Source organism: Octodon degus, unplaced genomic scaffold (genome assembly GCF_000260255.1).
Source record: "Octodon degus isolate 3935 unplaced genomic scaffold, OctDeg1.0 scaffold00097, whole genome shotgun sequence".
NCBI lineage: Eukaryota > Metazoa > Chordata > Mammalia > Rodentia > Octodontidae > Octodon > Octodon degus.
The window spans coordinates 8568220-8580105 of NW_004524673.1; the positions used below are offsets into that span (position 1 = coordinate 8568220).

Consider the following 11886-nt stretch of genomic DNA (forward strand, 5'->3'; position numbering starts at 1 on the left):
CACGGTCAGTTGTCTCACTCACTCCCTGGGCCTGTGCTCTGGGTCCATTCAGGATCCCGCAGGCCCCCAGTAGTCTCACTCACTCGCGGGGTCTGCGCTCTGGATCTGTTCAGGATCCCGCGGCCTTGGGTCATCTCACTCCCCTAATAGTTTTGTGAGCATTGTAAGAAGTTAATTTTCATGCTAGTAGGAAGATTAAGGCCTGAGGAATGTGTGATCCATATTTCAGTAGATGCAAACTCATCAAACTGTGCCCAGTTTCTTGAATTTTACTAAATTCTAATGTCACCAGTATCAACACTGAGGCTTCTTCAGACCTAAGACAATGGGGGTTCAGGAGCGTTGAACTCATCTTGACATTCAAAGGGTCCCAAGGTAGTTAGATAAGTAGAGAAAGCAGAGAGGCAGATGGGGAGAATCAGTCTTTCTGCTCCAAATACCTAGGATAATGTATTTTTCTCTTTTTTCTTAAGACAGCAAAGTGCTTGTCTTCTTCAAATCTGTCCCCTTCCAGTTTTTCTGCAATACTGGTACCATGACAATTTACTCTATGATACTACACACACACACACACACACACACACACACACACACAGATCCTCATTATTCACAGACCCATATTAGTGAATTTACCAACTTTGGAAAAATTTCTTTGTAAGCTCCAAATCAATATTCCAGGCATTTTCACAATTCATGGCCATGTGAAGAACCATATACAGGTTGAGTCACTCTGCAGGCAGGCTCCTTCCCAAGGTTGGATGGGGACACACTGCTTTCTTATATCACCTCTCATCACACTGTACAGAGGTGCGCTTCCCAGAGCCTACCCAGTGGCACATCTCCCTCATTTTTATGATTTTTGTTGGATTTCCCCATTTGAAATGGCCCCAGACATAGTGCTAAAGTGCAGTTTAGTGTTCTAAGTGCAGAAAGTTGGAAAGTACTTTTGGGAGAAAACACCTGTGTGAAGTAAACACTGTATCAGTGAATTAGGTGGTGCTTCCATGATGCACGGTTAAGGACTCAACAACATGAATCAAATAAAAACTAACACACATAATACAAGGTTATATGTTGACTGGATGATGAAAATATTGTGACTACTACCTATTTTCTCTGAAGGCAATGGCTCAGGATTTGCTAATTCAGTATCTGAGGTTACTTTATAGAATGTAGCTACTCTGAGTAAGGAGAATCAGCTATGCACACACTAACATGTACCACACACACACAATGTATATTCATAACATTACTGAAAACAGACCTTTTACCTGTGTGCAGCTGCATCTCAGTGGGACTGTCCAAACAGCCCTCATCTTACATTACCGAATACATTTAGGAATATTGGGAGTTAGAGGAAACAAATCAGAAATCTGTTTCTTGCTTCACTGTCCCAAGTTATAGCTAATAGGGAGCATTTCCTATTTGCATTCTTTTCAGACCAAGCATGGTGACCCTGAAGTCCCCACTCCTTCAGGTGCCCACACTTGAAGCCCAAGTCAGCTCTGCAGCAGTGCCAACTGACAGAAACATGTGTACAACATGAAAACCTACACCGACATATGTCACTTTTCCAAAAATGCCAAAGACTTCCAGTATCCTCTTCAAATAAAAGTAAGTGTAAGCCTTTAGGGTGTTGAATTGCTGGCATTTTCTAAAATAATTTAATGCATTTAGTTTTAGACTCTAATCAACTTTGGCAGTAGACAGAATGAATCTTTATTTCCAAAAGACAGTAATGAGTCAAAGTTATTACTAAGCAGTAGGAAATGAAAGAGACTTAATCAGATGCTTCTGCTCAGTGGAGTTTCTATGTTACCTTCTCTGGCCAGAAATCTCTAGTCTTCTTTAACACATTAGAAAAATTATAGTTTGAAAAATACACGCTCTTTATCTTTGCCCAAAGGTGGAAGAGAAAGACAACAGTGAGGACTGATCCAGTAGCAAGGAATCACCCAAGCACTCTGACTGAGGTCACTAAATAAAATGCACCAGAAAGGACAGCCAGGAATTTTTGGAGAAAGAGCTGATGACAGTTCAGGGCAGGAAATGTCCAAGGTAAGTCTGGAAGCAAGGAAGCCCTTCAGATGCCTGGGGTTATACCAGAATACCTGGGATCATCTTGGAAAAGTGGGGAAATTAAGCATTCATAAAACTGATAGTCACTGCAATAGATTGAAACACCTCAAATACATTTAAATGCATGAATTTAAAAAATGCATGAATTCATAACATTTATACAAATTTCTGGGAGAAATCTGTATGCTCAAGTCATTATTTTGAAAAATGATAATAGAAAAAAACATTTATTCTGCCTGTCCTATATGTACTACACTTCAAGGTAACAAATAGTCAATAGAGAAGTTGCTCTTTATGAAGCATACCAGCTAATAAATAAAGAAGGAATAATACAGTAGATCATCACATTTATATAGTTCCCAATGAAAATAGATTTAAATCATGCTTAATGAGCAACTGCTAATATCATAAAAAGGGATAAGGCACTACTAATCACAGTAGTACACAGCTGTAATACCAGCTATGCAGGAGACTGAGGCAGGAGGATTGCAAGTTGGGGCCAGCCTGGGCAATTTACCATGACCCTGTCTCAAAGTAGTTTTTTTAGAAAGGCACAAGAGAGATAAATAGTCATTATATAATTCCGGTGTTATATATGTGAATTATAGTACATATAAAGGAGATTTGCCAAAATCCAAATAGAAGAAAAAGCAAAACAGAATCTGATCTAGCTTCTAGATATATCAAACAGCTGTTATTATATCTGCAACAACCAATTTTCAGGAAATATAGGGGACAGAAGAATATGTTAAATGACACAAAGAGGTTGCACCTAGAAAAATTGAGGCTGGAAGCACTAATACTTTCTTCAACATATAAACAGCTTAGAAAAAGGCAAAAAGAGAACATAATCTCTAAATTAGGAGACTTATATTTTGATCCTGGTTCATGAAAACAAGCTATAACCTAAAAACACTTATGAGGAGAAAATAATTATGGCAGTATGGGAAGAAAAAAACTGTAGAGGCAACAGAATATTTGTAGTTTAGGAAAAAGGTTTTCAAGTCAGAAATTTGGTTTTGGGTCCTGCTCCTCATCAGATTTCACTGGAGAAGTCATTCAACTTAAGTTTAGTTTTTCAATGTGCAAAATGGGACAAGTATGAGTATCTTATAGGGTTCAAAGAAGGTTAGATAAGGCACTACATATACCAATATCATGGGGACATTATGTCAAATGTATGAACTAACCATGATTAAACTGAAGCATAAACACATTCTAGAATAAAAGTCCTAAGTATAGATTTTTTAAAATCCTGGACTCGGAAGATCCAAAACCATAGCTATAATTCCTTCCCAGTCCTTCCAAAAGAAATAGCACTGGCTGAATCTAAAAATACCTATAGAGATAAGAGGATCAAAAGATGAGACAAAAGATGGATACTGGGTTTCCACACATCCCACTGACACATGGATGTGGTTAACCCACCTGTGTCGCAGACTTTATGCAGCAAGCATTTATCTTCTTCATTCCAGGTATCCAAGTATTCATCTGGGCCGCAGGGCAAACACACGCTGTCGGAGGTAGTAGTGCATTTAGAAGACATGTACTTTCCTTAAATTGGAAGGGGAAAATGTACCGATGAAAACAAAATGACAAGAATGCAACACAAAATAATAGCCAAAAATGCACTGATCAAAAGCAAGACAAAACAACCATGAGAAAACACACTAGTGAGGTATAGCTCAGGGGATTCTGGCATCAATTCCTAGTATTAACTAAATAGAAAGAAATTAGTAAGAAAAAAAAAAGAAAAGAAAAAGAAAGAAAGAAAATGAAAAGAAAGAGCAAGCGAGCCAATCTACTGGTCTAGTTTATGTGACCATAATCCCAGAAAGTTCTCCCCACAACCAAAGATGACATGATATATGAGATGAGTGTGGTACTGCAGGCTCTGAAGGCTCCTTGGCTGGCTAAGATACACTGTCCTGCGTTTACTGTGCCTGATGTGTTCCCTCCTGAGTTTACTGTGATCACAGCAGCTTCTTAGTTCATTTAAATGAAGGCCCAACTGCCTTTGTGCCCCTGAATTCTGCTGTTACTGGAATAGAACTATGGATTTAAACTGGGCTATACAGAACTTGAGAGGTTCTCTGGAATATACTCAGGGAATAAGAGGGCTAAGCAAGAGGAACTTTATTAACCTGTCTATCGTGCCATCTCCAGACTTCCCTCAGCCTCACTCTGTATGGCCAACTTCTTGTGTTCTAGAAACACTATGGGCTCATGGCTAAACTAGTCTGACCAAGACATATATACACACGCACACACTCCACACTTAAAATCATTGGATATTGGTTCTACACATGGAGAAATATTTGTAGCTAAAACCTCCACAGGTTACCTCTTGCTAATAAGGTAACCCACATTTCCTACCCCTCCCCAGAGCAATGAGAGAATGAGGATGCAGTGGGCTGGGGGCTTCACAGGACCTGTAGAAATACGTGGCCACAAACTGGCCAAGAACAGGTGGTAGCCAGCCCACTCCTGCTCCTTGGCAGGCATGTAAAGGCCTAACAAGCCTCGGCAACTCAGCAGGGAGAATTCTAGTGTGGCTATTCCAAAATAAAACTCGCGAAAATAATTTGAAATAAGAGCTGCATTTCACATTGTGAGAGTTTGAGTCTAAAGTGCTAAAATATGATTTTGAAAACCTTGTCTTCTCAAGAAATAGTGTTTTGGAAAATGGGGTTTGAGCATAAATTAAGTACCAGTTTCTGAAACTCCTTTTGATTTTGGGGTGATTTTATCTGTTGAGGAAAAGATTTTTGTTTTCTAAATGATAGACATGATTCCTGCCACTACCATGAAAGGTCTATCCAATTACTTTTATAATCTGGTAGGACAGAAAAAAAATCAACCAGCGTAAGTACCGCCACCTCTGGAAGGCCCTGGCACATGCCTAGGAGCAGGCCTACCTGGTTCACACTTGCTGCAGCACCGCCCAGCATGCTCATAGTGCCTGTCACTCGTGCAACGAGGGGTGGCCTGGAAGGTCCCCTGGAATGAAAACAGACAGCAGACAGACATTATGCACAAATCCTTTTTGGAGAACACAGAAATGAATTACTAAATTCTACTTGCAAAAAGCATAAGAAACATCGTAAGCTACTAACATAATCACTTCCAAAATTGTCCCCTCCCTATTGAAGCCTAAGAATGTATGAAATCCACCTTTAACACTGGGTGTGACATCTACTTAAACACTTACAAAACATTTCAGTGATGCTTATGATTTGGCAGATTAAGGAAATATGCAAATTGTACACAAAAGTTGAACACTGCTTTACATAAGCCACATACAAAACTGGCCCCACTTCTGTGGGGTCAGATGGTATCTGGTCATGATACCACAGGGACATGAGGTCCCTTTCTATAATTATACTTGGGAGGTCAAATTTGGTCCCATAAGCTACTTCTGAATTGTAAAAGATATTTAATACTGCTCACCTTCAAAAATGTTAAACAATATTATTTGTTGAAACTGTACTTTCGATTTGATTTGAAACTGTCTCATTGCTATATGTTTATCAATAAAACTTTGAAAAGAAAAAAAAAATGTTAAGCCGGGAGATGGCTCAGTAGAGTAAGTGCTTGCCTGGCAAGCGCAAGGGCCTGAGTTCAATCCCTAGTACCAGGAAAAAAAAGTTAAATAAAACATGGAGACAATTTTAATAAGTCAGGACAGTAAGATATTACAGGAACTTCATGAGCTAAGTCCAATCGTTTATTGCTTGAGGGACTCCACATAAGCTGCTTAATTGTTTCGAGCTTCTGTTTCCTTTCTGATTCAAAACAGTATAATTTTAATACAAATACTAATCTCTGAATCTGCTTATCTCAGTATAGCAAAACAAAATTACCAAGTCTCATAGAATCACCAGACAGTCTTACAGGTGGTAGCAGTAGTTATTTTTCTCAGCAGCTTTCTCAGTGTATGAAAAATGACAACAATAATAAACACTGCTGGTGACAAGTCATCTTAGAAATGGAAGAGTGAAACTGAGTACTGAACAGACATCAGTGAATACACTCTTTAACAAGTGCTCTGCTGGGTCTGCAGAAACCAAGTCACAGACCTTCCCTTCAAGGGATTTAGCATAGAAAGGCTAACATACACCAGGTGGGTGGTATTGTAGAGCCAATGGATTTGATCTCAGCAGAGCAAGGCCAGCAAAGTCTCCTCATGGACCTAGAAAGTGAGCTCAACTTTGCAGGATACAAAGAAATCAGCCAGATAAGAAAAATAGCAACTGTTAGGTGGACCGCGGGGGAAGGACAAGAAGACCAAAGATGAAGTCAACAGTTCACACAGAGGCAGTGAGTTCTGGCATGGCCTTTGGGGTGGCCAGAGGCCCTAGGAGACCATCAGATGGCTGACAGGTGGCATAGCAGAGGAGAGGCGGGAACAAAGGCACTGAGAGGTTGGCCAGGGCGAAGTGAGGTTTCATCTGTACATTTCAGAGTTGAAAGGAAAGTGTCAAAAGAATATGGCTTAGCAGAAGCCATATATTCTGAAAACACTTCAATTATGGAAGGAAATCTTATAAAGAAAGCACCAACTCAGGAAACACAAAGCTAGCTGAATGGGGTTGAGGGAAAGGGCCTCCTACTTCACCCTGGGCAGGCAAGGGAGGCAAGAAAACAGTGACTCTGAAGTGGATGAGAAGGTCCCACTGGGTTGCTGGAGTGGCACGTACAGGAGGGCTGTATGTGGACTTGCTTCCTGGGACTCACTTTAGCACTCCATGGACAACAGAGGGGGTTATCTGAGGCTAAGGCTATGTGAACACTGCTGCAAGTTGATGGGAAGGCAAACAGGATACATGTGTGTGGGGGCGCAGTAAGATGTCAAAGGTTAGCAAATGCTTCTGACCCATTAAGAAAGTTGCACGGTACGTGTAAGATAAGCACACACTCTGTCTGTGTGACACACTCAGAAAGGTACTTTTTAGGGGAATTTGGTAAGGACTGAAGCAGCTACTTGGGAGTACTGTCAGACACCACCTACTGTGTCCTGGTTGGGCACCAGCTGACTGAACACATGGACAATGGCTTCCACAGGCTGTGATTCATTCACCCCATCCAGCACCTAATCTCGGACTTCACCTCCTCCCCAAAATGAGGAACCACTGCTTTCCAAAGTGACAGAGACATCTTAACACAGTTTCACAGGTTATTTAATACTCATTTCTTGCTCCTCAGCTTTTATCTTTTTATGTCTTTATACATATTGACACATAATTCACACACTATAAAATTTAGCCTTTTACATTATACCAGTGGTTTTTTAATAGAGTCATACATTTGTATAATCACTGCTTTAGTGCCAGCACATTTTCATCACTTCCAAAATGACATGTCAACAGAGCTACAGGATCACAGATCTTTTAAGGAAGAGCAGAATTTTGCCACTGGGAAAATTCGCAATAGGCAGATAATTATTATTTTGATCTTACTTAAGGAGGAGCTTAAGCAGAAATCTACTTTATTTTCTAGTTGTATGTTACACTTCGAGGTGTACATTCACTTCTTCACTCCAACAATATATATGCAATTTAAAAGGAACGCTCACTCACACACATAGTTAAGGAAATGTGGTTTTTGTGATATTTTAAGGATTTTATTTTTGTAGTACCAGGGATCGAACTGGGGACCTTATGCTTGCCAATACTACATATTTTAAAATCTGGAAAATTCTTAAGGATGCCCTCATATCCAGGAGAACGTGAACTATGGCTTTAGTGTCCCTCTTCTTTTCCTTGTGGGGCTCAGCTTCAACTTTCTTTCCCAGCACCTGCAGGGACCCTGTGCCATGGACAGGCCCTCCTCAGAGGCCTCTGCAGGTTCCAGAGCCCACGCAGAATGTTCAGTCCCTTCCCTGTACTGCTCCATGGCTGACCTGCACTTCCAACCCAGTACAGGCTCCCTGGTTTGCTCTCTTCATAGCAGTCCCCATCATTCACTACCAGAAAATCCAGTTCTTCCCACCCTTCAGACTCTCTTGTCTGCCTCTGGGGACTTAGGGATCTGTCCCTGGATACTGAAGGCCAGGTCAGCTCTTGCCTTACTCCTGACTCCTAGCTGTTCTCCATGGAATCACCTTACGCTGTCTCTCTCTGCCTGGAGAGCCTGCCAGGCACCCTCTGGATACCACCCTTCTGTATGCATGAATACATGTCCTGCCGCCGGACATCTGGGTCCCTGCCTTGCCCACTCTGACCCCTCCTTTTGTCTATAGGAGTCCCAGTTCTGCTGTCCACTGTCTCACCACTGGCTGCTCTGATCACCAGTAGCTGGCAAGAGTAGTGAGGCTGTTCTCAACTGTCACAACAGCAGCTGTCCCTCTCCTTCCAGCTGCCTGGAATTTGGGGAGGGGGCCTGACTCTGCTTTCCAAGGTCATGTTCCCCTGGTTATGAGATAGTGGCTATTATAACCAGTAGCCATAGTAGGAAGGTGATAACCTTAAATATATGCTCCCACTAAAGTGTTACTGAAGGGCTCCCCCAAGGGATGGGGAATGTAGACTGAAGGCTGCAGATGTTCAGCTAACTGGGCAACAGAGCAAGGTACCTACAGCTGCCTTTCTCCAACAGGCACAATGGGAAGCCCTAGATGATGAAGTTGAGGTGATTCCTTAGCTCACCTTTAGGGTGGACTTTTCAAAAATAGTAGTCAAAGTTTTTGAATTGTCTCCATGAAGCAAATAAGACAGAACTTTGAGAGCTTTTTATTTGTGAATAAGAAATATATAGCCATATGATGTAAAATTGCAAAGGCCTGATTGGGGAAATTTCTCTCTCCCATCCTTCTCCCAGCCACCCCTTCCCATAGGTAACCAAAGTTGCCAGGAGGCAGGGGTGTGTGTGTGTGTGTGTGTGTGTGTGTATGTGTGTGTGTGTCTTTCTGGAACTTCAAGGGAAATGATACGTAATGCATTTTGGAGTCTGCTTTACAGTAGTTACCCTGCCAGCCAGTGAGGAGGAAGTCTGTTTGTAGTGCTTGCATTTGGATTAACCTAATTGATGTGTGGTGCTCAGAAGTCTTGTAAGAAGTAAGCAAAAGTGTTGAAAGTGCCCTATTATAGTTTTTAATCAGTAAAATAAAAATATTATATTTATCCCACAGAATTTATATCAACTAACCTGGTTTTTTTCTTTCTTTTCTTTTTTTTTTTTTGTATTGGGAATTGAACTCAAGGCCTTGCTGAATTTTTTCCTAACAGATCTCCTATTATCATTTGGATCTGTAATGCCCCCAAGAACTCATGAATTAAAGATTTGGCTGGTAGTCAATGCACATTTTGGGAAATGATTGGACCATTTGGCTTTAACTTCATGAGTCAATCAAGCCATTGATGAGGTGCTTGGCCTCTCCCAGTAAAGATGGCGGAATGTGGCTACAGCTTTTCACTGACAACCTTCAGGCCATCTGGTAAGCTTGTCCAGATTGAATATGCATTGGCAGCTGTAGCTGGAGGAGCTTCTTTGGTGGGCTCTACAGCTACAAATGGTGCGGTATTAGCAACGGAGAAGAAACAGAAGTCCATTCTGTATGATGAGCAAAGCGTACACAAAGTAGGGCCAATTACCAAGCACACAGGTACAGTAGCATGGGCCCAGATTACAGAGTGCTTGTGCACAGAGCTCGGAAACTTGCCCAGCAGTGCTACCTTGCTTACCAGGAGCCCATCCCCATGGCTAGTACAGAGAGTAGCTTCCATGATGCAGGAATACACCAGTCAGGTGGTATTTGTCCATTTGGTGTTTATTTGTGGTTGGAGTGAGGGACGGCCATATTTATTTCAGTCAGATCCATCTGGAGCTTACTTTGCTTGGAAGGCCACAGCGATGGGAAAGAACTATGTGAATGGGAAAACTCTCCTTGAGAAAACATATAATGAAGATCTGGAGCTTGAAGATGCCATTCACACAGCCATTTTAACCCTAAAGGAGAGCTTTGAAGGGCAAATGACAGAAGATAACATGGAGGTTGGCATCTGCAATGGAGCTGGCTTCAGGAGGCTCACTCTGACTGAAGTGAAGGACTGCTTGGCTGCCTCTGCATAATAGTGAAGGGACTGAGTGACTAAAACTTCAGATAACCAATCTACTTAAAACATGTTTAAAGGTGTGGGTTTTTTTTTTTGTTTGTTTGTTTTTTTGTTTGCTTGTTTTCTGGTACTGGGGATTGAACTCAGGACCTTGTGCTTGCCAGGCAAGCACTTGTTCTGAGCTATCTCTCCACCCCTTAAAGTATGTTTTATTTTGCAGACTTTTTGCATACTTATTTCTACATGGTTTAATGGACTGATGTTTTTAAAATGACACTTATAAATCATAATAAACTGTTAAATCTTAAAAAAAAGCCTTTGATGAGATCATAACCTGATGTCCTTGTTAGGAGGTGAGAGGTCCCTGTCTTACCCATTCTGACCCCTGCTTTTGCCTATAGGATTCTCAGTTCTTTTTTTTTTTTTTTTTGGTTGGCTCAGGCTGCCTTAAGGGCAGGTCTGGTCAAGCATGTAGAGCTGGGGATTTAACTGTGGTCCCCTGTGCCTTACTGGGTTTGCCCAAGTACATGCTTAAGCAACTGAGCTAACCTGCAAGCCCCAGGATTCCCAGATCTGATGTCCACCATCTCACCACTGGCTGCCCCACTGGGGCAAGCTGGTGGGATCATGACCTTGGGGAACATATCTGGTCCTAGGCCCCACCTTCTCAGGCTCTTTCCCTTTCTGTTTCCTGGCTGCCATGAGGTGAGCGGCCTTCCTCCACCAGGCCCTCCCATCATGTGATCTTTGCCTCATCACAGGCCTAACACAATGGAGCTGGCTGGGCATGGTTAAAGCCTCTGAAACTGAGAGCCAGTATGTATCTCCTTCTTTTCTTCTTCTTCTTCTTCTTCTTCTTCTTCTTCTTCTTCTTCTTCTTCTTCTTCTTCTTCTTCTATTTTTTTTTTTTTTTTGTATTTTAGGGAAGGGTCTACAGGGTGTTCAGGGTCTCACTACTAGATCAGACTTGTAGTGATCCTCCTGTTTACAGACTCTCAAGCACTGGGATTACAGGTGTGCACCACCATGCCAAGTCTCAATTGCCATCTCAGTGTGCCCCAGGGGTGGGCCTGGCATGGCAGGCCCAGGGATCAAACCCCGGGCCCCTGGGCCTGCTTGCAGGCACTTTAATCTGCTGAGCTATTTGTCCGGCCCTCCTTTTCTCCTTGTAGTTGATATTTTCAGTTACTTTATCACAGACACACAAAGCTGGCTAATATACCTTCTTCAGATTAATAAGGAATATGAAGAGTCTATTTATAGCAAATATCCTCTACATTTACAAATTCCCTGCTAAGTCTAAAAAGAAAGGAGTTAAGATGGAGGAAAGATGCATTTATTTGATTCCTTCTGCCTCATTTTAATGTGTCATGTGCATATTCGTCTCAGGACATACAGACTGGTGTTTACCTAACAGCTGACAGATGCCTGCAAACTAAGCATGATCACAGTCTGTGCAAGGCTTTGAGAGGGAGGGAAGAGACAATAAATAGTAAATAAATATCTTTTTTTATAAAGCTCTGCAGGTTTACTTCCCTATGCAAAGCCCATGTTGGTTACACTTCTGAAAAACCATAAGTATTTCTGCCACAGGGCACTGTGGATCTATCTTTAGAATCCTGTGGAGAAATTCGACTTCAGTATCTATTTTTCATATTGTTAATCAGCCCAATTGTTGGGAAAGTCATGATGGATACTAAAATTACTTTCTTGAAATCCCCTTTAAACCAGCTATTCCTCTACTGGGAATTTT

The 11886-nt window shown here is 41.7% G+C and overlaps 1 protein-coding gene and 1 pseudogene across 5 annotated transcripts in view; one reads left to right on the top strand and one right to left on the bottom strand.

Moving 5' to 3' along the window:
- Tnfrsf11a (TNF receptor superfamily member 11a) overlaps positions 1-11886 on the bottom strand; it is a 67645-nt gene that overhangs the window by 34563 nt on the left and 21196 nt on the right. For 2 of the 5 annotated variants that reach the window (XM_023723166.1, XM_023723163.1), the window contains exons 2-3: positions 4998-5079; positions 3508-3593 (exon numbers count right to left, since the gene is read on the bottom strand). In XM_023723166.1, coding sequence (XP_023578934.1) covers positions 3508-3593; positions 4998-5079 — 168 coding nt within the window. Of the gene's footprint in view, positions 1-3507; positions 3634-4997; positions 5080-5529; positions 5549-11886 lie in introns of those variants that run through there. The other 3 variants (XM_023723165.1, XM_023723162.1, XM_023723164.1) reach the window with 2 other exon arrangements.
- Positions 9466-10149, top strand: LOC101593223 (annotated as a pseudogene).